At 48.5% G+C, this 25,793-nt stretch overlaps 12 protein-coding genes across 12 annotated transcripts; 8 read left to right on the forward strand and 4 right to left on the reverse strand.

The window, feature by feature from the left end:
- Nucleotides 1–140: 140 nt before the first annotated feature.
- Nucleotides 141–2,246, forward strand: M430DRAFT_55737 (hypothetical protein). Its single transcript, XM_024868557.1, has 3 exons — nucleotides 141–404; nucleotides 452–1,888; nucleotides 1,937–2,246. Exons 1-3 carry the CDS (start codon nucleotides 172–174, stop codon nucleotides 2,085–2,087), a joined length of 1,821 nt encoding a protein of 606 aa, XP_024725932.1. The 5' UTR covers nucleotides 141–171; the 3' UTR covers nucleotides 2,088–2,246.
- A 631-nt stretch (nucleotides 2,247–2,877) lies between these two features.
- M430DRAFT_39046 (hypothetical protein) lies at nucleotides 2,878–3,750 on the reverse strand (the record flags this gene model as incomplete). The annotated part of the gene is made up of 3 exons (XM_024867292.1): nucleotides 2,878–3,310; nucleotides 3,372–3,514; nucleotides 3,714–3,750. 3 exons carry the CDS (start codon nucleotides 3,748–3,750, stop codon nucleotides 3,083–3,085), a joined length of 408 nt encoding a protein of 135 aa, XP_024725933.1. The 3' UTR covers nucleotides 2,878–3,082.
- Nucleotides 3,751–3,941: 191 nt separating this feature from the next.
- Nucleotides 3,942–5,173, forward strand: M430DRAFT_63535 (hypothetical protein). The gene is made up of 3 exons (XM_024869060.1): nucleotides 3,942–4,035; nucleotides 4,088–4,677; nucleotides 4,749–5,173. The coding sequence occupies exons 1-3, from the start codon at nucleotides 4,017–4,019 to the stop codon at nucleotides 5,130–5,132; spliced, it is 993 nt and encodes a 330-aa protein (XP_024725934.1). The 5' UTR covers nucleotides 3,942–4,016; the 3' UTR covers nucleotides 5,133–5,173.
- A 242-nt stretch (nucleotides 5,174–5,415) lies between these two features.
- Nucleotides 5,416–6,790, reverse strand: M430DRAFT_94399 (hypothetical protein; the record flags this gene model as incomplete). Its single annotated transcript, XM_024869838.1, has 6 exons — nucleotides 5,416–5,569; nucleotides 5,637–5,886; nucleotides 5,943–6,152; nucleotides 6,301–6,549; nucleotides 6,608–6,655; nucleotides 6,724–6,790. 6 exons carry the CDS (start codon nucleotides 6,788–6,790, stop codon nucleotides 5,416–5,418), a joined length of 978 nt encoding a protein of 325 aa, XP_024725935.1.
- A 1,885-nt stretch (nucleotides 6,791–8,675) lies between these two features.
- On the forward strand, nucleotides 8,676–9,041 carry M430DRAFT_32791 (hypothetical protein). The gene has a single exon (XM_024866235.1). The coding sequence runs from the start codon at nucleotides 8,750–8,752 to the stop codon at nucleotides 8,948–8,950; it is 201 nt and encodes a 66-aa protein (XP_024725936.1). The 5' UTR covers nucleotides 8,676–8,749; the 3' UTR covers nucleotides 8,951–9,041.
- Nucleotides 8,984–9,717, forward strand: M430DRAFT_166764 (hypothetical protein). The gene is made up of 2 exons (XM_024863506.1): nucleotides 8,984–9,461; nucleotides 9,526–9,717. Exon 1 carries the CDS (start codon nucleotides 9,009–9,011, stop codon nucleotides 9,450–9,452), a length of 444 nt encoding a protein of 147 aa, XP_024725937.1. The 5' UTR covers nucleotides 8,984–9,008; the 3' UTR covers nucleotides 9,453–9,461; nucleotides 9,526–9,717.
- A 1,071-nt stretch (nucleotides 9,718–10,788) lies between these two features.
- On the reverse strand, nucleotides 10,789–11,831 carry M430DRAFT_47419 (hypothetical protein; the record flags this gene model as incomplete). Its single annotated transcript, XM_024867926.1, has 3 exons — nucleotides 10,789–11,318; nucleotides 11,383–11,716; nucleotides 11,766–11,831. 3 exons carry the CDS (start codon nucleotides 11,829–11,831, stop codon nucleotides 10,789–10,791), a joined length of 930 nt encoding a protein of 309 aa, XP_024725938.1.
- Nucleotides 11,832–12,277: 446 nt separating this feature from the next.
- On the forward strand, nucleotides 12,278–13,942 carry M430DRAFT_63540 (hypothetical protein; the record flags this gene model as incomplete). Its single annotated transcript, XM_024869061.1, has 3 exons — nucleotides 12,278–12,682; nucleotides 12,735–13,457; nucleotides 13,507–13,942. 3 exons carry the CDS (start codon nucleotides 12,278–12,280, stop codon nucleotides 13,666–13,668), a joined length of 1,290 nt encoding a protein of 429 aa, XP_024725939.1. The 3' UTR covers nucleotides 13,669–13,942.
- A 2-nt stretch (nucleotides 13,943–13,944) lies between these two features.
- Nucleotides 13,945–15,426, reverse strand: M430DRAFT_132862 (hypothetical protein). Its single transcript, XM_024862272.1, has 5 exons — nucleotides 15,095–15,426; nucleotides 14,954–15,044; nucleotides 14,793–14,904; nucleotides 14,405–14,737; nucleotides 13,945–14,296 (listed from the first exon to the last, which is right to left on the reverse strand). Exons 1-5 carry the CDS (start codon nucleotides 15,351–15,353, stop codon nucleotides 14,126–14,128), a joined length of 966 nt encoding a protein of 321 aa, XP_024725940.1. The 5' UTR covers nucleotides 15,354–15,426; the 3' UTR covers nucleotides 13,945–14,125.
- A 477-nt stretch (nucleotides 15,427–15,903) lies between these two features.
- M430DRAFT_114121 (hypothetical protein) lies at nucleotides 15,904–18,086 on the forward strand. Its single transcript, XM_024861543.1, has 4 exons — nucleotides 15,904–16,238; nucleotides 16,288–16,576; nucleotides 16,631–17,461; nucleotides 17,522–18,086. The coding sequence occupies exons 1-4, from the start codon at nucleotides 16,053–16,055 to the stop codon at nucleotides 17,965–17,967; spliced, it is 1,752 nt and encodes a 583-aa protein (XP_024725941.1). The 5' UTR covers nucleotides 15,904–16,052; the 3' UTR covers nucleotides 17,968–18,086.
- Nucleotides 18,087–18,885: 799 nt separating this feature from the next.
- M430DRAFT_15631 (hypothetical protein) lies at nucleotides 18,886–20,563 on the forward strand (the record flags this gene model as incomplete). Its single annotated transcript, XM_024863290.1, has 4 exons — nucleotides 18,886–19,008; nucleotides 19,059–19,875; nucleotides 19,958–20,039; nucleotides 20,092–20,563. 4 exons carry the CDS (start codon nucleotides 18,886–18,888, stop codon nucleotides 20,561–20,563), a joined length of 1,494 nt encoding a protein of 497 aa, XP_024725942.1.
- Nucleotides 20,564–22,039: 1,476 nt separating this feature from the next.
- Nucleotides 22,040–25,682, forward strand: M430DRAFT_114127 (hypothetical protein). The gene is made up of 5 exons (XM_024861544.1): nucleotides 22,040–22,823; nucleotides 22,872–22,904; nucleotides 23,127–23,391; nucleotides 23,440–23,679; nucleotides 23,730–25,682. Exons 1-5 carry the CDS (start codon nucleotides 22,193–22,195, stop codon nucleotides 25,306–25,308), a joined length of 2,748 nt encoding a protein of 915 aa, XP_024725943.1. The 5' UTR covers nucleotides 22,040–22,192; the 3' UTR covers nucleotides 25,309–25,682.
- The last annotated feature ends 111 nt before the right edge of the window (nucleotides 25,683–25,793 follow it).

The following is a 25,793-nucleotide window of genomic DNA, read 5'->3' on the forward strand; positions in this document are numbered from 1 at the left end:
AGAAAAGGTTCGAGGGCGAGGCAAGGCTGAAGCACTAGTGGGGCGGCCATATGACGCTAGTATATTAACGGCTAGACTGAGCCTGAACTTTAGTTGAGCCTCTGAAATCTTCCATCTGGATTTTATTAAACGGCAATTGAGGGCTATGAAAGGCCTCCGACAATTACCAAAATGGCGGACAACAATCCCCCTGCTAGTTCGGCCGGAAAAGACAGCGGCAGTGCGATCCATGCTGACGTTGCCCCGACTTCACTCCCTTCACCTTCTGACAACCAGAGGGGCAGGTCTCAAGGCGGTCGAGGCGGTAGGGGGAGGGGTCAAGGCAGGGGCAACCGTAAAGGCTTTGGAGCAAATGATAAGGGTGGGCGCAATAAGAGGAATGACATGGGGCGCGCGGAGTACAAGTATGTCTATATTGACCTCCAAAGGCTCCTTAGACTAACTAAACCAGCCGGAAAAATGTAGACAAGCGGAAACGAAATGACGAAGACCAGGCTGCGAAGCGTCGGAAACTGGAAGAAGGAGGTGAAGTACCTGCAGCGCCATTTACGAAAGAAGAGATCGAGGCCGAAACCCGAAAACCAAAGCGAAAGGTTGCTGTCCTAATTGGCTATGCTGGATCTGGCTACAAGGGTATGCAGATTAATGCTCAAGAGAAGACAATAGAGGGAGATCTGTTTAATGCCTTCATCAAAGCTGGTGCAATATCGAAAGCCAACGCTGATGATCCAAAGAAGTCATCATTGGTCAGATGCGCCCGCACAGATAAGGGTGTGCATGCCGCAGGGAATGTCATCTCGTTGAAGCTTATTGTGGAGGATCCAGATGTTGTTCAGAAGATCAATGAGCACCTGCCTCCTCAGATTCGAGTATGGGGGTATGAACGAACAAATGGCTCATTTAGCTGTTACCAGACCTGCGACTCAAGATGGTACGAGTACCTGATTCCGACCTTCTCTTTTCTTCCACCACATCCACGAAGCTATCTCGCAAAGAAGTTAGAAGAGTCTGCTGAGAAAGAAGGCACTATGGAAGCATATAAAGCACTACAAGAGGATGCAGCCTCGTTCTGGGAGGCCACTGAGGAAACTTATGTTAAGCCTATACTAGACAAGCTCGACCCTGAGACGGCAGGAAACGTAATGGCAGCTATCCACAGCTCAGAGGAAGAATCCGAAGCGGACAACATGTCAAAGAGCTCTCAGAAACAGAAATCCGAGTCGAAGGACACCAATGGGGAGGTGACAGAGCCTGCTGTCTCGTCGGAGAACCAGCCAAAAGAAGGCGAAGTTAATGGAGAGGTGCAGACAGAGTCCTCCAGACCTCCACTGAGTCCGCTTGAAGCCGCCATTAAGGAAGTCAAAGCAGCTTACATCAAGGCCAAAAAGGCATATCGCATATCCGAAAAGCGCCGGCTTAGAGTTCAAGAAGCCCTCAATGCTTACGTAGGAACACGAAACTTTCACAACTACACAATTCAGAAGTCTTTCTCTGATCCCTCCGCTAAGCGGTTAATACGCTCCTTCAACGTCGGGAAGGATCCTGTCATCATCAACGACACTGAGTGGTTATCTCTGAAAGTTCACGGTCAGTCTTTTATGATGCATCAGATCCGAAAGATGGTGGCCATGGCAGCTCTTGTGGTGAGATGCGGTTCTCCAATCAGCATTATCCATGATAGTTATGGTCCTGCCAATATCAGCATTCCCAAAGCTCCAGGGCTTGGCTTGTTGCTCGAGAGACCGGTCTTCAACAGTTACAATGAGAGAGCTGCTAGGGACTTCGGCCGGGAGAAAATAGATTTTGATAAATACCAGAAGGAGATGGACGAGTTCAAGCAAAGAGAGATCTATGACAGGATCTTCCGGGAGGAGGAGCAGGATCATCAGTGAGTATCTTCTGCTGGATTTCTTTTGGTATTTACTAACAAGGCTAGATTTCACGCCTTCTTCCACCACATCGATCATTACCGGACTGATTACTTCTTGTGGGTTACGGCATCAGGTGTATCTGCTGCTAAGCAGAGCAAGACGAGAAAGGAGGACGCTAGCGAAGACGAAGCTGATCCCAATGGTGAGGAAGGCTGAGACCATGGTCAATGAAATGAGCGGGGAAAAGGGGGTTTTGACCGAACATAGCATGTGTGTCGGACTATAATCTGAACACCCACGGTGGTATTATCGACAGAAAAAGTTAAGAATAAAAGAAAAGAAAGTGTGTTTCCCCCTATCTATATCTCTATATACATATGCTGTAGGTAGCCTTTCAAGGTGACAAGAGAAAACGTGAAAGAGCAAGCTGGCAAAGTGATAGTATCGAAAATTTAAAAAAAATTAAAAACATACAACAGCAGGTATTCGCTGGTGGTCACCCACCCAACTACTAATCTGCCGATCTAAGGCTTGTGTATGGCAGAGCGGACGGGATGCCCAATTCTCCTTAGTCTATGGTCGTATGTACTTGAAATTATTCTACATGCATATATAAAAGGGGACTCTTGAATACCAAATGAGATCCTTCGCGAATCTCCTACCCTACTTCTCTCCTTAATACTGGCTCTCCTACAGGTAAGGTAGCTTGGCTTTTCTTCTAATTTCTTCTTGGGATTTGTATTTAATAAGTTGGTAACTTCAATTACCCTTTCTTGCAACTGATTTCCTTACCCACCAGCACCTCTTACCGCTCCTCCATCTTTTTTCCCCTTCTTTCTCTATTTCTAGGATTGATTGAGACTTTGGTCTTTAAAACTTGCAGTCCATATGTCATCATCGCCAGCTTCAAGATTGAGGATTTTCCTTTTGCGCTGATAGGTTGAGAACGTGCACATCATGAAAAGAAAAAGAGGAACCATCCACTCCAAAAGCTATCAATAGAGATAGCCATCTTATGCGTATACTAGTATCCACTGTGAATGCTGCAGGTATTCGTGCCCATACGCCGCCAATGTCCTCATGATCAATTTAACTGCAATGTCGCCTTTCCCGCCCAACGCTTTTATGGACCGATATACCTCTAACTCCAATATGCTCCAGCCGTACCCATTTAATGCATCCAATACACAAATCTTCGAAGAATACGCTCTTCAATTTCCCACGACTTCAGTCCCTGTTTTCGATTCGCTCGCCCTCTGTAGAATCCCCTCAACCATCTCCCCGACCCTCAATGCGGTGCTCGCAAGGTGCCCTCGTGAATTCGCCTCCTCGCCCATTTTACCCTCATTTTCATCCTCACCAATAGCTCTCAGAGGACCAGCAAGCCATAATTCCTTCAGCTCGCGGGTCAATTGTAGGAGATCTTCCGCTGCTTGAACCTGGCCCCCTAGCCATCAGCCGAGCTCTGGATCCATCCTGGAAAGAAAGAAAAGGACGTACCAAGGCATTACTTTCCACTTCCATCTGGAATGCATGCGAAGCGGCGACCTCCTTGGTGGCGCCATCTCCAGCTGGCATTGCAGCTAGTGTGACGAGGTTCTTGTAGCGGGTGAGGAGGGCAGCCACTGCGCGTTCTTCGCGGTCTAAGAGAGAGTTAGAAGTTTGATCATCGGCATCTTTTCTCGGTAGCGATTCTAGTAAAGGGAGGTTCCCCCATGCAGGAAGAGAGGCAGGGACGCCTGACATTCCGTATTGGTCTTGGGTATCTTGGGTTCTGGTTTTCGCGCTGTTGAGGTTGCGCAAGAATGAATTGCTGGGAGGGGGGATTTTAGATGGACTTACCCAGAAGACTGGCGGTGGTGCGCTGCGCTCCTTCCATCGCACGATTAATTCACTTTGAAGAATAGATGTGTATTGAATTGAGGCGTGGAATGACAAACGGAGGTGAAGCTCGAAGCTCTTGTGGACGTTGAACCCCGCCATAGCCTCGCGCACGAGCCACACTTCACCGCCACAGACGGGTGCTCAGTTACCTGAACCCGAACGGCCAGGCCCCCTTTCCCACCGGAGCCCCCGCCATCAGCCATCTCAATCCTCACCACCCCGTTACCAGACCCGGAAGATAGTTCTACGGCCCTCGAAAAAATGCAGTCCGGAATCTCCGGTATGAATCTCCTCCCTTGTTTTAAGAATAGTTTCAACTAACTCCCTCCAAGCCTCCGAGGAGCTGCACAGCGCTTTCAAAGCTCTCGTCTCCTCATCCAACCAACGCGGCCTCCTATGCACCATAACCAAGGAGTCCCTCACTCCTTTAACAGTCCTGGAACCCGCTACCTCGTCCTTCGATGACGACCTCTCCCTCCTCACACCCCACCTCCAGCCCAATGTCGCCCTCTACATCATCCTGCGACGCTACCCCTCCGATGAGAATGCGCCCTTCATAGCCGTAACCTACGTGCCCGATGCCGCTCCCGTGCGCCAAAAGATGCTCTTTGCGTCGACACGTCTCACGCTGGTCCGCGAATTAGGGATCGAGAGGTTTCGGGAGACCATATTTGCGACTACGACAGAGGAATTGACGAAGGAGGGCTTTGAAAAACATGACAGGCATGTCAAGCTCGAGGCGCCCCTGACAGAGGAGGAGCAGAGTTTGGGAGAGGTGAAGAGAAAGGAGGCAGAAGAGGGGAGGGGCATGGGTGAGAGAAAGAGTCATGTTGCGAGTGGAGGGACTCAGCTGCCGGTTTCTGATGAAGCGGTGCAGGCCTTGAAGGGGTTGGCGGAGGGAAAGGATAATTTGGTGCAATTGGTGTGTTTTCTCTCTCTCCGCTTCCTCCTTAAGCCGACAGACTATATATATACTTACTGCTTTGTGCCCAGAAAATCAACATAGCAACAGAAACGATTGAACTAGCCTCGTCGACATCAACACCGATCTCCTCCCTAGCCTCGAGCATCTCCGCCACTGAGCCACGATACACCTTCTACCGGTATGAACATGAGTATAACGGAACCTCGTTGTCTCCCTTACTATTTATCTATACCTGTCCGTCGGGCTCCAAGATCAAGGAGCGAATGCTCTATGCATCCTCACGACGCTCAGCTCTCCAGATCGCAGAAGAGGACGCTAGGCTCAAGATTGAGAAGAAGATCGAGGCTAGCTCGCCAGAAGACATTTCTGCAGAGAGCATTGATTCGGATTTACACCCGAAGGTGGAAGTGAAGAAGGCATTTGAGCGGCCGAGACGACCAGGGAGGAAATAAGAGGTTCACAATGCGACACAGGAGGCGGATAGCAGCGGTTGAGTAAAAACTTGATTTATTGTGAGGCGCTATGCTGGTATAGGAGCCAAACAAAATGACGAATCCTGAAAGTTGGATTCAAGAATGCAACGCCTTTGCGCAGTCCGACACCATTCTATCCATACAGAGAAAATGCTTGAATCTTCTTTTTGTTTCTTATATACGTACGGTCTTCCTGCAAGTCAAGTCATCTTGCCCAAGACCATCCATCCAGACCAGACATTTGAGATGTCATCGGGGGAATCTATTTCTCGTATTTCCCGCCCACCAACGGCATTTGGCTGTTCTCCAACTTCGACTTCAAGAATTCGTAGACGGTGAACGTGACGGCTTGACCGGGAGCAACACGCATGATACGGGGGGTGATACCCTTGTAGAAAGCATGGAAACCTTCTTGCCTATATCGCAACATTTCGCATTAGCCAGTGTCTCCCTTATTTCAATTCCCCGGGGAAAAGGACGTACTTGAACATATCCTTGGCAATGGCAGTTATTCTGCTCAGGGCGGTCTCGCCGGGCTTGCCGGGGGTCTTCTGCAGTCTGGTCTTGATGGTGTCAATTGGTGCGTTACTCAGAGGGCCCATAGCTCCGGAAACAAGTCCGATGAGCGTGGTCTGGTAACTTGGGAGAGTGGTGTCATGGTACTGGGGTTGCCATCTCTGGAGGATCTCCTTGAATTCGGTGTAGGCGGTGAAGTTGACGGCTTGGTTGGATCCTATCTATTCTTTAGCAATTTCGATCTCGAGAAGGGGGCGGTTTCTGGAGTCCTACCCTGCCGTAACGCAGTCAGAGAGATACCACGGTAAAGTGCGCCAATTCCTTCTTCCTTCACCACGGTGTACAGGGCGTGTGCAGCGTTTCGGTACTTGGGAACATCAAGCGGGTCGGCCATACTATGATGCTGGGCCTGTAATCGGATCTTGATCACCTCCATTGGCGTCACAACAGTCACTGCTTCGGTCACACCTGCTGCCAGACCGGCTGAAAGGGGAAATTTGTCAGCATAACTTCAATAAACACCCAGAATTCAGATTTTTCAACGGAATGAGTCATCCGTGCTGAAATGAAGACAAAATTTCCGGGGAAAGAGGCTCGACTGCTAGGGAACCTAAGAGAGGGAATAACGAACCCAAAAATGTCGATTGTCCACTAACTTGCCCCGTCTCCTTGTTCGCAAGCAACTTCTTGTACGCCTCGAAACTCGTAAACCGAATTGCCATCTTTGGCACGATACCCGTGAGAACAGCTCCGAGACCCTTATATAAACCCAGAGGGGTTTCCTTCTTGATGATGTCTGCTCCGGTACCGATGAAGCCGCGCTTCTTCACACCCGGCGCGCGGGCTCTCTTTGAGAGTTGCATGCGGACTTTGATGGTGTCTGAAATATACTGTTAGCTTCTGAAGCCGGAAAGATAGGAAATGACGAGGGGATATACCTAGAGGATGGCATACAAGTGCCTCCATCATACCTGCTACACCTCCAGCTGTATTTCAGTCAGCACGTGCTCCAATGCCAGATTTCGAAGCACTTCCGCCCGAGCCTGGGACATACCGATCAAGTTGGTAGCTGCAGAGGCAGGCTTCTTGCCTTCTGAGCCGTTGACACTTTTGGCAGACATTTTGGGAGTAATTGAATAGTCGTGGAAGTTCTGGAGGGTTTGCGCCTATATGATGCTGTTGCCTCGGGTCAAGGGACCTTTTCCACCGCAAGCAAAAAGTTCGCACCTATGTCGGGTACGTCGTATATCTAAATGTACAGGTCTCGGGAAACAAACTGGATTCAGTGCGATCAAGGGATTCTATGCACGAGAGTCATGTAGGAAAAGGAGAGGAAAACCTAGGCGGAGAGGTGTGAGAGAGAAAGTGATGGAAAAGGCGACGTGCTAGGAGAGGAAGTAGTAGTTGAAGCTCGGTGATGTTATTTCGAACTTGTTCCGAATTCGGGTGTTCGTGCTGAGAGAGCAGCTCCTTTAACCCGGAAGGGAATGGTTGACCATGGAGCAGCGGGCGCTCAGCTTGTGATTTGTGTGATTTGTGAACGGCACTGCTTTTCCTCCAGACTTCTTTAGACCTTAGACCGGGGCAACGGAGGGGTCTGGTTGTCGGGAAGATCGAGGTACCGGTTCTGATACCCGCTGAAGAATGTAATTCCGGCCAGAGTGCCACGGGTCCACGGTCGACGGTCCACCAGAGATCTTGGTCCCCTGTTTTGCGGGAATTGACGCGGCTGTGAGGAGAGACAAGAAGAAGGCCGGGGGGCGCATCCATTGGCGGGCTCGCGGGCTTGGGGTCAGATAGATCAATGCCCGTTCTTTGACTTGTGATGAATATCATGAATATCATATGTATCATATTGGTACTTGGGCGGGCATTTGTCTCACATGCTTTTGCACTTTACAAATGACGTTTTGGGGGATGGATGCGCTGACCCGAAGGGCTCTATCATAAGCGAACTACCGAGCTTTGCATCTGGGCTCTGACTCTCTGACTCTCTGAGCCTCTGAGGGCCGCTTGTGATAATGCGGGGTGGGGTTCGAACTGCGCCGGATTTCTTTGAGCGTGTCGGAGAGAATCGGTACCGCCGTGCTGAGTCATGTGGCGGTTTGTCAGGTCTGCCGAGGTTGCGGTTCCCCGTGAAGTGCTATGACGCATGATGGTCCGCCGCCACGGATGAGTAATCAGCGGGCAGCAGGGCAGGTGACACGATCATGTGACGGCGCGTGAGCCCCTTGCATGATCGCGCTTCCAACGGGAATATGGTCCGAAGTTTCACCGAAAATAAGGAGGAAAACAGGGGGGGGTTCCCCATTTGTAACTGGCCGGCTTATAAATACGTAGTGGCCTGAGGCTGCCATACCTCCCTCCTGTTTACTATACCAGGCAGGGAGGTACTGTAACAGAAACTGTAGGCTGCGATTATGCACGTCGGTCTCGACCCGTTATATAGATAGCAGGGAAAACGCCCGAATTCCACCCGTTATATAGTAGGTAGTGAAAGCCCTCAAATTCAACCCGTTATATCCCCCTGAAAACGCCCGAATTCAACCCGTTATATGCCAGTGAAACCGCTCGAATTCTTAACGCGTTATAGAGCATCGAAGAAACCACTATGTGCCTGTCAGTAGTGCAACCCCTTTTCCTTATACTATTCACCTGTCAAGAGCCTGTAAAGCTACCTGTCGAGCCACTATAGAGCCACTTACCCCTGCTACCCGTAGAGCCGCCTACATACCTACCTAAGGTAGGTACATAGCTACTTACCCGTAGAGCTACCTGTAGGGCAACTCGTAGTGGCGCCCGTAGTGTGCCTGTTCAGGTGCCTGTCCTACCTTAATAGACTTGTTAGTTAATTGCCAACCTGCCAAAAGAGGATTCTGTTCCTTATAGGAGAGGGAAGAAAAAGGTGAATATAACTCGTCGAGACTCGGCTTCTGCCCCTATGACTAAGCATTGCACCCGCGAGAGCAAGCGAGCTATCGCAACCAACCTGTACCTTACCTACCCCTACCTATCTACCTACCTTACAGTACCTACTACCTGGGTACCTTGGGCTCCCTCAGGAATAATACCCCGAGATCATGCCTTTCATTGAAGACTCCATCCCGGTCAACCTCCGAGCGCTTGACCCAAATATGTCTCCCCGAGACTTGACTTTGATAGTCGCTGCGACCAACAGCATGGGCATCGGTAGAAGTGGCACGCTCCCGTGGACAGGATTGAGGAATGAGATGGCATATTTTGCAAGGGTCACGAAGAGAGCAAATGCCGGGGTGAGATGAGGGACACCGAGCAGCAGTTCGCTGGCTAATTGTGTCTCAGACCATCAACGCTGTTGTAATGGGACGCAAAACATGGGACAGCATCCCACCACGGTTCAGGCCACTGAAAGATCGTATGAACGTTGTCATAACCCGAGAGGTACCGCGCGGTTCGTGGACAATGGATCCCGAGAGGACAATCGCTGGGTCCATGGACGATGCTCTCAATGCGGTCGGCATGACAGTCCTTGACCGGAGGGCATTCGTTATCGGCGGCGCACAGATATATAAGGAGGCTCTTGCAAAGGCAGAAACAAAGAGGATATTGTTGACTCGGGTCCTGACCGATTTCGAATGCGATACGTTCTTCCCCATACAGTTGAATGAGGACGGCAAAGCAGAAGGGTGGGAGAGGAAGACGAAGGAGGAGTTGGATCGTTGGGTTGGAGAGACTGTCCCAGAAGGGGTGCAGGAAGAGAATGGTACGAAGTATGTCTTCGAGATGTGGGAGAGGACGTGGTGAGACAATATTGTAAGTGTTATAAGAATGTTCTTTCTAATCATTCCTACCCTACTTATTGACTCGTTTTCTAAAGGGTACCCTAGCGGACGCATCCTTGAAGGACGGACACTACGGGTCGAAGCTACAACCCAATTACATCGTCGAACAATAATCATCTAGCTTACGGACTACAGCAGTACTGCCTAAGTCACAGACCAACCCGGCCGCCAACTCCCCCGCTCTATGGTTGTTTTGATACCCCCCTTTTTAGCCTTCTCAAAACGCGCCAATTATTTCCTGGTACCAGCGAGGAAATCTTCACCGCCGTTAACAATGGGCTCGGGAGGTCTAATACAATATACCTAAAAGTATAAGAAGAATTGACACGTCCCAAAGCGGGAAGTTAAGATCACATGATAAGAAATTGGGTTATTACATTAATGACCTTAGGGTAGTCATGATTAAGAGGGCTGACCAGGTAGTTACCTACCTAAATATGAATGTGCAGCGCGAGAACTTACGCGAGTACTTCTTCAAAGTCCCAATATGATAATAGACAATGGTGATGCGTGCACAGCTTTGCTTTGTCTTTGATTACCTCCAAATCCGCTTTTCCACCCCTGAATACAAACAAGCCACTCCCATACTTCGTTCATACAAGATCCCATTAAATCACGCCCAATCTTCATTCATCATCATTCCCCCAAGATCTACCTATATCTCACCCACAATCCTCAGTCCCATATCCTTCTTCCTTGTACGTAAAATAACGAGAAATTTTGTTTTCCAGCCTCATCGAACTTCTGGCTTCTATCAGGATATTGGGAGTACCTATACAAAGCTTATATGTATATTATCGAGTATTTTGGAGAGGAGCTTAAATACAAAGGATTTCTTGGTGGTTTTAGGTGGGGATAGGGAGGAATTGGAAGATGAGAAGGGGGTGGGGGGTGTGGGGAGTAGGTAGGTAGGTAACTACCGCGCGTGTGGTTATACGTAGGTATTCGGGTGTTTGATAGGTATCATAAGGTAAGGCAAGGCGATGGTAAGCGTCTTTGTAGTAGGTATACTAAGGCGAGCATGATGCGAATTACTTGATGACTGAGAGTAAAGCAATTTGTAGCTTGGAGAAGTGAAAAGGGGCGCGGAATGTTCAAAATCAGTAGACAGTCTGAAGCGGAGAGTGGGCTCCACAACTTTGCCATATTCAAGCTATATATACAATATCCAGTGCTCAAATCCCTTGAAGTCTCAGTTGTCCATCCCTCATCGATCCTCGTCCCAGCGTCCAGAGACTTTATACTCATACATTATCTATACGCGCCGTCCCCAAAACATATATTTAAATATACAAGTCTCACTCTCCCTTTTTGCCCGATAAGTCATCTCCCTTTTGGAACGGAGCATCCATCATCGGACTCTTCAGCCGCACGACATTCGATTCATCCTTGGGGCTCGAAAACTTGAATTGCCCCGCCATTATCGCGTGATCCGGCAAGGAATCCACACTGTGCAGTAATCTCCTCATATAGCTAGTAATCTGCGCCAATTTTCTAATATCCACGTCCTCGCTGGCCTTGAAGAGGTTTCTCCAAATAGCAGACGCGAGCACCGCATCTCCCTTCACCACGCCCTCGTCGTATGCCGCGAGCAAGCCTCTCCACTGGATATATATGTCTTTGAGGTACTTGTTCCGCATACCGCGTGAGTGCATAGCGTGATCGACGGCCATCTTGTTCTCGGCATCGTAGAAAAAGTGATCGAGAAGGTGTTGTTGAAAAGGTTGAGCTTGCGCGCCAGGAAAACATCGAAATCGCGCAGCCAGAACATACATGTGTAGCATCGTAACTTGCGACCATGTACTGAAGGTTGGCTTCAATCCCAACTCTTCGAGGTATTAGTCAGTCAGGGCTCTCCTTCCGTAATATGTTTTGGGGGGGGGAATCCGTACCAGTGTGCCACCAACCCTCTCCAACTCCAAGATCCTCCCCCTCTTCCGTCTTGGGTATCTCGGCATTGTCATCTTGTGCTTGCGGGATGCTGTAGTCTGCCTGCACTGCACATTCTCGGTACAGCACTTCTGTAACACCATAGGCCGTATATGTCGTGAATTTGTTCTTGAGCGTTGAAACCAAAGGCTCCGCGGCTTTCGGCGCGGGAGAAGAGGCCGTTGCGCGGTTCGCCGAGGCGGGAGCGGTTGAGCTTGCTGGCGTCGCATTTGGCTCGGGATGCTCTGCATATCGTGTGGACGTCGTTGCGAATGTTCGATCAATGAATCTTGGAGTCTCGAGGGGAAATTAGATTTGTTTCCATTGCAAGAATTGGTGTACCTACCCTGTAACTTGATCGTGTTTGTCTCTGGACTGCCCGAAGGCATGATGCACAAGTTTTTGAAGCCATTGGATTGTACAATGTGAACCGTATCCTGAAAGTTTGGGAGAATTCCGTATACCTAGAAGTTCCACGCTTCAAAGCTCGTGATATTTCGCTGATGTCCATGAATAAAATGTACAGGGATGTATATTTAGCGCCCGCTTCGGACTAACGTTTATCCATCCCCTTTCTCTGCCGACTACATTTCGTTCCGCTGCTTCTTGCGCCCTTATGTGTGATCCATGCCCGCTCAGGATCGACAGTAGCATCCTAGCATGCGGTAGAATGTAGATTCCCACCTCGTTTGCGGATCGGGTCATTGGAGATTTGGTATAAGATTTCTGGAGAAACTTGTGACTGGGGTCTTTGGCATGGTAAGCTAGTCTAGTAATGGTCTAGACTGGTTTAGACGAAGCTTAAAGTCACCACGGAAAATTACATAGTGTAGAACTCCAACAGAACATGGCTCAACAATGCGACGAGTAGTAGTGACAGGCCTCGGTGCCATTACTCCCCTAGGCGTCGGTATTCGTCGAACCTGGAGTCGACTCCTCGCCAGTGAGTGTGGCATTGTCAGCATCGCGGATCGCGAACCTGTGGCTCGATGGAGGGAGCTTCCCAGCAAGGTCGCTGGAATAATACCAGAAGGCAGTAAGGACGAAGGGAAATGGAAAGCTTCTGATTGGTTGGACAATGGGGAAGAACGTCGAATGGCCAGGTTCACACAGTATGCCATCGCTGCGACGGAGATGGCCCTGAATGACGCTGGGTGGAGACCACAAAAACAGGAGGACAAAGAGATGACAGGTATCTGTCTCGGCAGTGGAATTGGAAATCTCGAAGAGCTCTATAATACAAGTGTAGTCTATGATAAGGCAGTGAGGCCCAATTGATTATGTTCCATGGAGACTCTGCTGAGAGATGGCGTAGGGATATAAGAAAGTTTCGCCACTTTTCGTTCCCCAACTTCTGATCAATCTCGGCGCGGGGCATGTTTCGATGAAATATGGTTTACAAGGGCCCAATCATGCTGTCACCACTGCTTGCACAACCGGAGCACATGCTATTGGTGATGCTTCAAGATTCATTGCATTTGGAGATGCCGATGTAATGATTGCTGGAGGGTCCGAGTCTTGTATTCATCCCTTAGCTCTCGCCGGGTTTTCCAGATCTCGATCACTGGTGACGGCCTACAACGACAAGCCTTCTTCCTCTTCTCGCCCATTCGATCGTGATAGGGGTGGATTTGTGATAGCTGAAGGCGCAGGTGTTGTCATACTTGAGGAGCTGGAACATGCCAAAGCTCGTGGAGCTGAGATCTATGCTGAGGTACGAGGATACGGATGCAGTGGTGATGCGCATCATGTGACTGCACCAAGAGACGATGGTCATGGTGCTTTCTTGGCAATGAAGAGAGCGCTGAAGAATGCTGGGGTACGACCCAAGGAAGTCGATTATATCAACGCTCATGCGACGAGCACACCACTTGGCGACGCTGCTGAAAATTCTGCCATACAAACTTTAATGCTTGGTGAAGAGGGTTTTGACACCGCGAGCCAGATTTCTGTCAGTAGCACGAAGGGTGCTATTGGGCATCTTTTAGGAGCGGCTGGTGCAGTCGAAGCTATCTTCTCCATTCTGGCAGTCAAAGACGTAGGAAATTCCATATACACGTTCGTTCTAGTTGCTAACATATACCTAGAATACAATACCACCCACTTTGAACCTTCACAATCTGGATGAAAAGTTCAATTGCAACTACACACCCTTGGTATCCCGTCAAAAGGAGGTTAATGTATCATTATCGAATAGTTTTGGATTCGGCGGCACCAATGCCTCGCTGGTGTTCTCGAAATACAGATAATAATCCATGCAGATATTGCATAGTTCATGAGAGGATCCCTTTGGAATTTTTGATACTTTTTCCCTCTCAATTGTCCGCGTGGAATGCCACTACGATTGATCTTGGCCATATCATCTCCTCGAAAAATTTCAGGTGTTCAAGGTCTCAGGCTCTTTTCAAATTCGAGTTTGGCCGCCATAGAGCCCTTCTTAGGCCGGTCTCAGCTAGGTCCCAGAGGCGCTTGTGAGATATGCAGTTGAAATCAAAAATGGAAGCAGAAATATTCAGGTAAATTTTACCAGCCTCATTCCCATCTCTTATTAGACATGGCTTTGACTTCTTGCTGTACTAGAATATGACTTTTGCAGGTCTGGGAACTACAGAGATAATAAGATATTTAAATAAAATTCGCAGCCTCGTACTTCCCGCCAAAAATACGACAACCTTCACTTGTCCTCGACTTCTCGCCGAACTCATACTAGTCGAGTGAAGACCTGAATGAGAACACGTCGTTCAACTTCCCAAAATCGCTGTCATCTGGTAATAGGTCTGCCCTAACCTCCACAGGCTGTCCACCATGCTTCATGAAGAAGTTCCCTTGACTGAGGGGCAGTTTCGCCCGCAAGGTATGATTTGGATACCATTGCGCCTATTTCGTCTCCTAGTCAGCTTACAATAACCAAGTGATATATTTTCACTGTCCAAGCAAATAACTTCTGATTGTCACGAGGAGGATTGACTAAAGAGCGGATCATACCTGATAACCCAGCGCAATCATAATTCTATATTGATCAGATTCATTGGGCATTCCAGCATGCCAAGTCCTCAGGTCTCTCAACATGATATCCCCTTTCTCGCAGGTCGGCTGAATTGGTGGCCTAATTTTTCTCCTCTCCTCCACGACCTCTGGTCGCACGAAGGTATTTGGCTCTCCCACCCTTAGCTTTGCATTTGCTAACTTTGCTTCAGGTGTCGCAAGGACTTGATCGGCTCCGCTTGTGGAGGCGTGGGATCCAAGCCAGAACTCAGTGGAGCCAGTGGCCGGGCTGAACGGACAGAGGGGAACGTTAGCGATAACAAAAAAGGGGCACTGAGACATGGCTTGTCAGTGAGCGGTTGGGACGGAAGCATCGAGGGGTGAGCACTTGAGGGTGAAAGAATGTGATGTCTTTATGAACCGGCTGTCTCAGGCCATGAGTTCGAGGCAAGGCATTATTGCCCGTGACGAAGGCCCAGATGGGATTCGCACCGAGGTAGCTGGGTCCCATCAGTATGGAAGCTTGAGGACGGACTACGGAGGACGAACGCATTCATGAGCTGGATAACAAATGGATTGAAGAAAACATCGTCATAAAGATAATCGGGATCTTTCAAAGGAGGAGCCTGAAGAAAGTTCGCTGGCCGTCATCAGCTTCTATTTACACCGAAAGAGACGTATACGCTGTACACTTTACCCCCTGGTTGAATGGCTTTGAATTGTTCTTGACTATCTCATCTGCTTCTTTACTCATGTACGAGTTCAGACTGTCCACATGCGCCACATCGACCACGGACTTGAGGACGACGAATCCATCTTGATGCAACGCTTCAAGCGCAGCTTGCACATTCGCAGCGTCGTATTTACAGTTCTTCAATTCTGATGGAGTTGCTCTTATCTGTCGCGGAGGTTCGGCCTGGCCAACAGGCTGCGACGAAATGGTAACCATATTCACAAAGGTCTCTACTTTTTCCGTGGTGACTTCGCTGACAAAGAATCTATTATCTGTCTGATCTTGCGAATAGCATCAATTTCCAGATAAGAACGCTCTATCGAGGATTGCGGGGTTGGAATGTTATATAAGCAATTCTTCGGAGATCCGAGCCAGGCGAGCGAGGCCGTCGGCTACTTTATTTTACTTAGTTACTACTATTTTCCTGATAGTGGGGATATCAGGGCTTTGATACTGGACATGTGCAGGGAAACAGGGATGTTTGATAAAGTCAAAAGAACGGACAGATAGTCCCAAAGAGGAAGCTGGCCACGATCCAACAGCTGTGGCACTGACCTGGGCCGCGTCAAGAATCCACCACAGTCCGCTGCTCACTGGACGACCGGCGAGCTCGAATCCCAGACGATGCGGGGCAGGCCATGCCAGTCCAGGAAAACTTCAACGACCCTGGACTCCTGGAGGCTGGAGCTGAATACCTTAGGGTTGCTGTTGCTGGTCAGTGGTAGCTTATCTTCTCGCAGTCGCGCTCTGTCCACAAAATCCGCGTCTATTCCTCGGAAAATTCTCTCTCCAGGAGGAGTCGAGCAGGACAGCAATGCGACTTATATGACCTGAGGATATTCTTGCCTCCTCTCGGGCCAGCGACGCTACCTTCTCTACCCCGCAATACCAAGCAAAGCGGACCTCAAAGCCATCATGCGCGCGGCCGAGCTTAGGACTCTGGCTGCTGCCAAAGCCACCACATTCGTGAACGCATTTAAAAGTCGCGAGGGTTTCAAATATTTCATTGAAACGCGCGATACTACCCTCGGCCAGCATGGCGACCCAGATTCAAGGCATATTTGGAGCAACGAAGATTTGGACCCAACTCCACCAGAAAAGGTAGCCCGAGTCCTCCAGTCCGGAAACGCATTCCTGACTTGACACGCAGAGAACTTGGCGATGGTGGAATTATGTCACATTTTATATGGGCTTGTCATTTGGAAATTGGACACTGGGCAGCACCATGGTTGGAATTGGCCTGAATTGGTGGCAGAGCATCCTCGTGATCTTTGGTAGTCAGACCATCTCGTCTATTGCTATGTTCTTCAACTCCAGGTGTGCAAGTGTGTACCACATTGGATATCCGGTCGTGGCACGCAGTGTCTTCGGTATGTGGGGAAGCTATTACTTCGTCGCCGCGAGAGCTGCACTGGCAATCATTTGGTATGGGGTTCAGCGTGAGTGCTTTTTCTTGCTTCTCGCTATTTAACGTCTCATTTACTCTTGAATAGTTTATTCTGGAGCAAGCTTTATGTCGAATATCCTTCGCTGCATCTTTGGACATAAATACACCGACATACCGAACCATATCCCAGCTTCGATTGGAATAACGACCGCGGGCATGCTGTCTTTCTTCCTATTCTGGCTCGTCCATTTTCCATTCTGCGCCTTCCGCCCTTACCAGCTCCGATCATTCTTCTGGTTTAAGTCCATAATTGTCCTTCCAGCGGTGTGGGGTCTATTTATCTTTTGCATGGCCAACACGAAGGCCAACCTGGGTTCTGTCTTCCCTTCCACCTATTCTGGCAGCAAGGGCTGGTTCATAATGTATGCCATTAACAGTGGAATGGGAAATACCGCGACGCTCATTACCAACCAGCCCGATATTGCAAGATGGAGTAAAACCAAAACGGGAGCGCAATGGTCTCAGCTTATCACAAATCCGATTGCGGTAACGGTTTCGGCATCCCTTGGTATCCTCTCAACAGCTGCAATCAACAACAGCTGGGGGCTTAATCTCTGGAACCCGTGGGATTTACTTGAGGCTATCCTTGATAGATACTGGTCTGGAACCACGCGGTTCGCAATTTTCCTACTGGCTTTCTGTTGGATGGTGTCCCTCCTGGGAACCAACATTGCGGCCAATATGATCCCGTTTGGATCCGACAGCAGCATGTTACTTCCACGCTATATCACCATTCCTCGAGGACAATACATTGTGGAGTTCTTGGCGTTCGCAATCTGTCCATGGAAAATTCTCAGTTCAGCTTCGGTGTTTACCACCTTCCTTTCCGGATATGGACTCTTCATGGCCAGTGTTGTTGCCATTATGGTTTGTGATTGTGAGTCATCCATCTTACCTTGCAGTATATAGATGGACCAGTACTTATCATCCCCTTCAGATTATCTTCTTACAAAAGGAAACGTGTTTGTTGGACAACTCTACCATGGATCTAAAGCAAATAAGCACTATTATTACCATTACGGTTGGAACCTTCAAGCCGTCTTCGCCTATCTCTGTGGGATAGCTCTTCCATTTCCAGGTTTCGTTGGGACCCTCGGTGCCAACGTCTCAACCCAGGCAACAGAGCTAGGCCGTCTAGGCTGGCTCTTGTCGTTCTTCGTCAGTTTCGTGGTGTATTATGTGGTTTGCATTATCTGGCCAACCAAAAACCAGAGGTTGATCAAGGAGATGGGTCTCAAATTTGAAGAACAGAGTACGGAAACATTTACTGCATCAGACGGAACCGTGATTGTGGAAGAGGGGAAGGTGGTCCGGGAGAGAAGCGAAAATTCTGATGGTGAGGGAGTTATTCGGGAGACATATGGCGTGCAGAAGAACTTTTAAGACCATTTAGTCAGACAGATCTCTCACAAAATATAATCACTAATTTTTAGGCCTCTTCAATTTTACAGAATATGACTGTAGCTCAATCAAGGCCCTAAATAGAAAAGAACAATCTGAATCCTCTTTGAGTAAGAACAGAGGAAGCGTGCAATCTTAACGAATAGATACTGTCTTAGAACATTTCTGCCATAGGGCCCTCTTACCATGTTGTACCCCCTTTGATCGGACTCATTGCAACTCCCACCGCCAATATCAAAGCGGTGAAGACCGCACCACTCTTTCGCCCTAATTGTCCCTATTATGAAAGCATTAGAGGCGCGAGTACATACCCATAGAGAGATCAGGCCATAAATCTCCAAAAATCAAAGATAGACTGCCATTACTCGAGGAATCAAAGCCGTCGGAACCAATGGCCAGGCCAGACAAAACGAGCGTACGCGTCAGCGAGAGCTTGGAATAAATTGTCAGTTCCGCGGGGAATTGGTTTCCATCCTCTGTCTCATGACTCTCATCTGACCCGATTGTGAGCCCAGCAACCTCGCCGATGACCTCGCCGACGGCCTCATTCTCGAGATATGATACTGGGACTGGAGGCTTGATAAAGGACATATTATCTAGAAGTCCTGGGCTGACGGGAATGATAACCTCCTCCCTACTACCCAAGGGACCGGCACATACTTATCTACCCTATCTCGGCCGAGATACGCCCCATGAAGAAGGTACATAGATCACCTTACAAAGTGAGTCTATATCGATTATCTGTGCATCCGCGTAGCGGGAATATGACGCGTATAAGCGCTAATCAAGATTCCCCGGGTTCCCCCACTTTTCCTGTCAAATCCCTGGGGTCTCTGTAAACCACCAGCTTCGGATGTCTTGACAGATAACAGCGCTCCTCGATCAATCCCCACAAGCAAGATGAATGTCATATTCAAGTCTGCGAATTGGGATACTATCCACGAAACGCGAGCTCCATCTCTACAGCTCAGAGCTAAACGATGTTTCGCCGCAGCCATACTATGTGCAAGCACTCTCTTCCTGGTAATTCCACGCTGGGGATTTTCTGCTAGATCAGTCTCTCAAACTCACAGCTATATAGATACTCTCGGCTCTGGCAAGGCAGCCCATTGCTTTGGACTACGCCAGAGGATCGTTTTGTAGAGTTTCAAGAATGTTCCATCAAAAACTTGCTGAGTACCGAGCTGAAATTTCTCGATTCTGCATCGCCATTACCATTGGATGAATTTGTCCAACGCAGGACCCGTCTTGCAGAAGCGCTCGTTGCAGACCATGTTGATGCTTTTGTCGTTGAACCGGGCTATACCTTCCAGTATTACAATAATATAAGTCAAAAAGACTGGGAGGTATGGGAACCCGAAGAACGTCCCTTTCTGATGCTTGTTCAACCGCAAGTGGATCTTACCACGGGAACCGTAAACGCAATAACCAAATTTCTTGCTCCGAGCTTCGAAGTTGAAAGAGTAAAGATGTTAGGAATGCCATTCAAGGAAGACATCGCCATTGTCCCATGGGAAGAACACTGGAATCCTTACGAGACACTGAGAAGGTCGTGGACCCAGTATCCTGTGACTGAAGAGGAGGTGACTGATGAAAGATATGCCCCAAAAATCATGGTAGATGAAGAGATGAGAGATTTCATCCAGAGAGGCCTTGGTGAGAATGGTTTCGACGTCGTGGGACTTGGTGGCGAGGTTGAGAGAGTAAAGCAGACGAAATCCCCAATGGAGATCGAAATTATCAGAGCAGTCAACACTGGGACCGTGGAAGCCGTGCGGGCAATGCGAGAGTGCATGTATCCCGGCTTAACTGAGAACCAAGTAATGGAAGTTCTGGATAATACGCTTAGAGCTGCAGGAATGGAACCCTTTTTTGACATTGTCCTGTTCGGTGAGTAAAATCCGAACGAACCAGGGATTCGGTGTCCCTGGTCAGAGAAAGTTGAAAAAAAAAACCGCTGACACAACTGCAGATGAGGATGCATCAAACCCACACGGTGGGACAGATGGAAGCAAAGCTCTGGAAGCACAAACCTTTGTCCTGATTGACGTTGGGTGAGTATACCAATATCCCATAAAAAAAAAAATAATAACTGATAACTTACAGGGCACATCTATTTGGCTACTCCTCCGATATCTGCCGTACATTTTTTCCACCTTTTTTTCCAAAGCCGACCCCCAGCTCGTTCAGCGCACTCCCACTCGGAATTCAAGAAAAGCTTCGTGTTTGGGCCATCGTGTTCGAAGCTCAAACTCAGTCTATGCAGGCGATGCATGCAGGAAGCGCAGCCGCAACGGTTGATATCGCCGCAAGGAAAGTTATTACTGATGCGGGGTATGGCACTGCCTTTACTCATCGCGTAGGTCATGGGATTGGCATAAAAGCTCACGAGAGTCCATATCTGAACAAAGGAAATCTGAACGTAACATTGAGAGTAGGTATGACGTTTACCTCCGAGCCCGGGGTTTATCTTGTGGATAAGTTTGGGGTTAGGCATGAGGATATTTTACTTGTGAAGGAGGACGGCGAACCTGAGATTTTGACTGGGAAAAGGGCCTCGGGACCCTGGGATCCGTGAGCTAGGAAGGGAGTTAAACTTTGCCGAGATATTGCCTCCAAGGCAGTTCCAGGAATCCGGGTTGCAGGCCCCCCTTTTATCTTGAGCCCCCTTTTATGAGATAAAAAAGGGGGTTAAGCGAGGCTAGAAAGCCATACGATGAAGAGACCCATTTCTCACCAACAAACAGGAGTCAACGCTTGTTGTGTTATCAGGTCAACCTATAAAACAAATGATACTGCCCTGTACTCAGTGACATTTCATGACTCTTTGTTTCTAGGCATCCAACATCTCACGCCGACGTTTCTGTTTCTGTGGCAATCTTTCTTCTCCAGACAAGCATAGGGAATTTGCTTCGTTTTGGGAAGGAAGATTGGTTCCTAATAACGTATTTCTGTAGAAATATGTGGGAAATCGGAGGATTGCAAAGCTGTGAGCCTGTGGCTTCCGAATGGAATGGCGGCGCGCCCTCGGATCAGCACTGGCGACCAACTGAGTACTACTGCCACTTCTGGGAAATTCAAATCCCGTTATCGGTGTTTTTCTAGAGATTACTACCTCCGTAGAGACTTGAAAAATCGGGGATCATGATCGAAACTGTTCGAATCAAAGGGGGAACATCATGTGACTTGCTTCAAGTTCAATATGTGTTTGAATCCAAGGTACAATACGGTGAACGCAGAGAAGCCTAGATTTATATGAGCTGAACTGGAGTGAAAAGAGTTGAATCAAGTCTAGGTATGTGCCAACAGTACGTGAAAATACTGCTCCTTACATAATGCGGACTAAATGACCCTATACCGAATCGGGCTTTCGACAATATCGATCCTCCAAGTCACCGTGGATGATGAGGGTCATATGAAGGAATGATTGAATTTTCCGGCTTGTTGGCTTAGCCACCGTAAACTTCAAAAATACCTGTCGAAGATTTTCGGTTAAAAGTGGCCCGTTAGGACAGCCTGACCTAGAGAACAGATCAACCCTTCATATAATTTACCTTACAATGCCTAGAATCGAAGTGGCCTCTGTCTAAGCGGTAACCCTGCGGCTCATTATATTAGATGGAGAACGCAGCTAATATTCTCTCTGACATTTCTACATGACGGGAGCCTTGCCTTTCCGTCGTGATGAAAGCCTCCTCGACACGTCAGCGAGCATGCTCAGATGCCATCCCAACCAGCTTCGCCTACTTAGCTATCCAACCAGAATACAAGCAAATGTTTGACTGTTGCGGCTGAAAGCCATTCCCAAGACCGTGTAGCTCACCCACAAAATGGGTAACGCGGATCTGCCTGCTCGTACTGTCTGGACGAGGCTTTGAAGCTTTCCTATAGCTGCAGAACTGCAGCTCATGCACACCTGCCACTTTCCATCGTTGTCCACAGCGAATACTTTGAAAGTTATCGTGGACAGGGAGCAACTCCGCACGCCTAGAAATGGCCACAGACCCTGACAACGCTGCCTGCTCTAGAATTCTTTCCCTGGATGGTTGGAGCATCGTCGATGACTCGCAAGGCTGTGCTCACACAACCCAATATAACCTGACATTGCTGCCCAAATGATCATATCTAGAAGCTATCTACCTTTGCCATCGGTTATAGCGAAATCCTCTGAAACATCGTTACTTGTAGTATCTGCTTCATTGCAACCATGAGTGCTCTCGAATGCAGCTCAAGTGACTCGGACGACAATAACAATCCCGCTCCGCCACTTCGAGGGGCTAAGTCGAAGTCCAAGAAGAAGAGGTCTCTACCACCTCAGGAGACCATCAACAAAATATGGTCTCGTTTCTCCGCCTCGAGGTTCAGCAAGGCAACTGTGATTCTGCCGCAGATCTCCGGCTCTTCACAAACCGTCGCACCCTCTAACCCTCGTCCGAACAACCTACTGGTTTCTGAGGATTTTGAAAGAGCGGTGCTAGAATGCCGGACTAGGGTCAGGAAACTTATAAAGGAGTGCAAGAGGGTGAATATGCGATACCGCGATCCAGATTTTGACATCGACTGGGATCTGAAGTGGGAGAAAGGGCACTGTCTCAACGGACTTGTAGACCCCAAGTTCGAGATAAGTAGGCACGCATTTGAGAGTCCAACTTCGATGGTACCGAAAGCTGTGAAGAGGGTTCATGAAATATTCAATAAGCCGACATTCTTGAAAGAGAAGATATCTCCAGCTGATGTTATGCAAGGCAATCTCGGCAATTGCTGGTTGATGGCCAGTCTGACGGCTTTGGCGAATATGGAGGTTGGCATTCAAAGGATCTGCGTTGAATATGACACAAGTGGGTATCTTGTAAATTTCTGGAGATATGTACTAATTGAGATTCCAGAAATTGGCATCTACGGATTTGTATTTCATCGAGGTAAGTTCAAAACTGAAATGATGGAGATGACGCGTGAAGATTCTCGACGGGGGCCGCAGTAAGAAACAACCCAGAAATTTTCAGTGATTCCGATTGATTTTTCAAATATAAACTGGGTGTAGCCAGCTATCTCTGCTCTATTAATCTGACATTAAAGTTGTCTTGTTGAAGCTACTTACTTTTCAGATTTTTGCTGAAAAAACCCTCTCTAACTTCCTTCAGATGGCGAATGGATAATATCCATAATTGACGACAAGCTGTATCTTAAATCACCAGATTGGGATTCACCATCCGTTCAACGTCATTTGCTAGAGCAAATCGACCGAGAAGATGTTGAGAAAGAGTATCGAATGACTTACCAGACCGGGTCCCAGGCCTTGTTCTTCGCGCATTGTCGGGACCAGAACGAAACCTGGCTACCCTTGTTGGAAAAAGCATATGCAAAAGCACATGGTGATTATGCTGCATTGTCAGGAGGCTGGATCGGGTATGAGTTACATAAAATGCCAGATGTTTGAAGGCTGACGTTTGGCAGTGAGGGACTAGAGGATCTCACCGGTGGAGTTACAACAGAACTCCTGACATCCGATATCCTGGACACTGACGAGTTCTGGGATAATGAGATTCTCAAGGTCAATAAGGAGTTTCTGTTTGGATGTTCCACCGGCCTTCTTGACGGCGGCTATGGCAGTAGAGATGGTATTACTGAAGGCCATGCCTATGTGATCATGGACGCTCGGAATCTATCCACCGGGGAACGACTCGTAAAGCTTAGGTAAATTAACAACAAGCATTTTGGGAATCATCATCAACTAACAGGTATAGAAATCCGTGGGGCAAAGGCAAGAAGGGTAATTGGGAAGGGCCCTGGTCCGATGGGAGCAAAGAATTCACACCCGAAGCTCAAAGAGAATTAAGCCATAAATTTGGCAACGACAGCGTATTTTGGATCTCTTTCGAAGATCTCCTCCGCAAATATCAACATTTCGACCGAACACGGCTGTTTATGGACTCTGCAGGTTGGCGCGTGACCCAGAAATGGATCAGTGTAGAAGTACCCTGGCACGCCAAATTCGAGGAAAAGTTCCAGATCATATTAACGAAGGAATCACCTGTTGTATTAGTCCTCAGCCAGCTCGATGACAGATATTTCAATGGACTGCAGGGACAGTATAGGTTCAGACTACAATTCCGGTTGCATGAAGCCGATTCTCCTGGCGAAGAAGACTACATTGTGCGAAGCCACGGCAATTATCTGATGGAACGCAGTGTAGTTACGGAGCTCAAGAGCCTCAGAGCGGGCACATACTCGGTTTCTGTCATGGTAGCGGCTGATAGAGATATAAACATGCCGTCCGTCGAAGATATTGTCAAGGAACAATGCCAGCAAAAAGTTGACAATGATAAATTGGCTCAGGTTGGAATGGCGTATGACTTCGCTCATAGCAAAGGAACTGCACACATGGAATCTAGAGCTACCGCCCGCCGAGCGCAGGAAAAGAGAGAGGCGAGAGAGGCCCGGATCGCAATTCGAAGAAAAAACTGGGAGAAGAGGCATCTGACTAGAGATATTATTCGAAAGCAAGAGAAGAAAAATCGTGAGAAGCGGGAGTTAAAGCAGTCTAAGGACGCCGCAAGAGCCCGGGAGAAAGAAGAAAAGGGTCCAAAAGACGCGGCTGTTCAAACAGAGGACGTCAAGGAGGTGATTGAAAAGGAGGGCCAGGAGGGCCAGGACGCACAAACCGAAGCGCCGCCAAAGCCTGCCACAGAGTTGGAAACACAGTCTTTGAATGGCAATGGTCAGGGAGTACAAACCGACAACATGTCCACTTCATTCATCGAGTCTCAGGGTACACCCGAAACGCCCAAGAGCGGCCTTAACACTCCACCATCACACATAACCATCCCTATCCACTATCAAGGAGGGCCGCCCGCGCCAGAGCCACCTTACAGGTCACGCCAAAGTAAAGACTCATCGACCCAACGCTATCCACGGAGTTTGCCTCAACATAGCAGATATATCACCTCTGATGGCGAGTCAAGCGCTAGTCCTATCTCTGATTCCGATGATATGTATAGCGACAACGACTCGACACTCAAGCCAAGGCCGGTCAACTCCCAGACCTCTACTGCTAATAAGAAGGTCAAGGAGAGTGATGAAGACGAGCCAGAGCCATGGAATGCGGTTTGCATTGTAGGACTCAGAGTGTATAGTAAGGATGAGGGGCTGGAAGTTAAGGACTTTGAGGAGGGTATTGATGATTTGGTCAAGATAGATGAGAAGAAAGAGGAGGAAGACGGGATGGATGGGACAGATGCGGATGTTGAGGATCATGGGGATGGGAAGGATGGGGAGGATGATGAAGTGGTGAATGAGAAGAAAATGGATGTGGCTGGGAAGTAGAATGATAATGTGGGAGGTGAAAGAGGGTAAGGGAGAAGAGCTTAAGAGCTCAAGCTTCCAATTGAATCGAATTCTGATGGCCCATCATGATTAAAAAAAGAAAGGGGGAAGTCCTGGTCTTGCGTTAAGCGGGGGGTACTCTATCTTCGAACGGCGGGGCTGGGATACCTCAAAACAACCCTCTTGTCTCTGGCTACGAAGACAGGGAGATATGTCATTTTTAAGATGGTTGAGCGCGTAAGAATCTTTTGTTCTGTTCAATTTGCCCAGGCTCTATATGCCTCTCTTGTATTGTATTAATATGTGCAAAACATCCATCTATAGGGATGATTTTGAAGATTTCCTGTCTCTAATCACTTGACGTGAGGTAGTAGAAAGCCCATATCAAAAAGGCACTGGAGAGGATTCAAGCTAAAACAGAAGTTCGTGTAAATTCATAGCATAGCATAACCAGGTATGTTCAGGTCGCCAGCTTCAGCCAGGAA

The sequence above is a fragment of the Amorphotheca resinae genome (assembly GCF_003019875.1).
Source record: "Amorphotheca resinae ATCC 22711 unplaced genomic scaffold M430scaffold_1, whole genome shotgun sequence".
Classification (NCBI taxonomy): Eukaryota; Fungi; Ascomycota; class Leotiomycetes; order Helotiales; family Amorphothecaceae; genus Amorphotheca; species Amorphotheca resinae.

What these genes read in the sequence shown, in the direction of transcription:
- M430DRAFT_55737 (XM_024868557.1), top strand. Translation starts at nt 172, where the DNA reads ATGGCGGACAACAATCCCCCTGCTAGTTCGGCCGGAAAAGACAGCGGC. An exon ending in ATGGGGCGCGCGGAGTACAA is followed by an intron (nt 405 to 451) that starts GTATGTCTATAT and finishes TAACTAAACCAG; the next exon opens with CCGGAAAAATGTAGACAAGC. An exon ending in GAGGAGGAGCAGGATCATCA is followed by an intron (nt 1,889 to 1,936) that starts GTGAGTATCTTC and finishes TAACAAGGCTAG; the next exon opens with ATTTCACGCCTTCTTCCACC.
- M430DRAFT_63535 (XM_024869060.1), top strand. An exon ending in AGGATAATTTGGTGCAATTG is followed by an intron (nt 4,678 to 4,748) that starts GTGTGTTTTCTC and finishes CTTTGTGCCCAG; the next exon opens with AAAATCAACATAGCAACAGA.
- M430DRAFT_32791 (XM_024866235.1), top strand. Translation starts at nt 8,750, where the DNA reads ATGCCTTTCATTGAAGACTCCATCCCGGTCAACCTCCGAGCGCTTGAC.
- M430DRAFT_166764 (XM_024863506.1), top strand. Translation starts at nt 9,009, where the DNA reads ATGGGACGCAAAACATGGGACAGCATCCCACCACGGTTCAGGCCACTG.
- M430DRAFT_132862 (XM_024862272.1), bottom strand. Translation starts at nt 15,353, where the DNA reads ATGGTTACCATTTCGTCGCAGCCTGTTGGCCAGGCCGAACCTCCGCGA. An exon ending in ATTCAACCAGGGGGTAAAGT is followed by an intron (nt 15,045 to 15,094) that starts GTACAGCGTATA and finishes GATGACGGCCAG; the next exon opens with CGAACTTTCTTCAGGCTCCT. An exon ending in TGATTGCGCTGGGTTATCAG is followed by an intron (nt 14,297 to 14,404) that starts GTATGATCCGCT and finishes GAGACGAAATAG; the next exon opens with GCGCAATGGTATCCAAATCA.
- M430DRAFT_114121 (XM_024861543.1), top strand. Translation starts at nt 16,053, where the DNA reads ATGCGCGCGGCCGAGCTTAGGACTCTGGCTGCTGCCAAAGCCACCACA. An exon ending in ACCCAACTCCACCAGAAAAG is followed by an intron (nt 16,239 to 16,287) that starts GTAGCCCGAGTC and finishes CTTGACACGCAG; the next exon opens with AGAACTTGGCGATGGTGGAA. An exon ending in TGCCATTATGGTTTGTGATT is followed by an intron (nt 17,462 to 17,521) that starts GTGAGTCATCCA and finishes CATCCCCTTCAG; the next exon opens with ATTATCTTCTTACAAAAGGA.
- M430DRAFT_114127 (XM_024861544.1), top strand. Translation starts at nt 22,193, where the DNA reads ATGAGTGCTCTCGAATGCAGCTCAAGTGACTCGGACGACAATAACAAT. An exon ending in CGGATTTGTATTTCATCGAG is followed by an intron (nt 22,905 to 23,126) that starts GTAAGTTCAAAA and finishes AACTTCCTTCAG; the next exon opens with ATGGCGAATGGATAATATCC. An exon ending in GAACGACTCGTAAAGCTTAG is followed by an intron (nt 23,680 to 23,729) that starts GTAAATTAACAA and finishes TAACAGGTATAG; the next exon opens with AAATCCGTGGGGCAAAGGCA.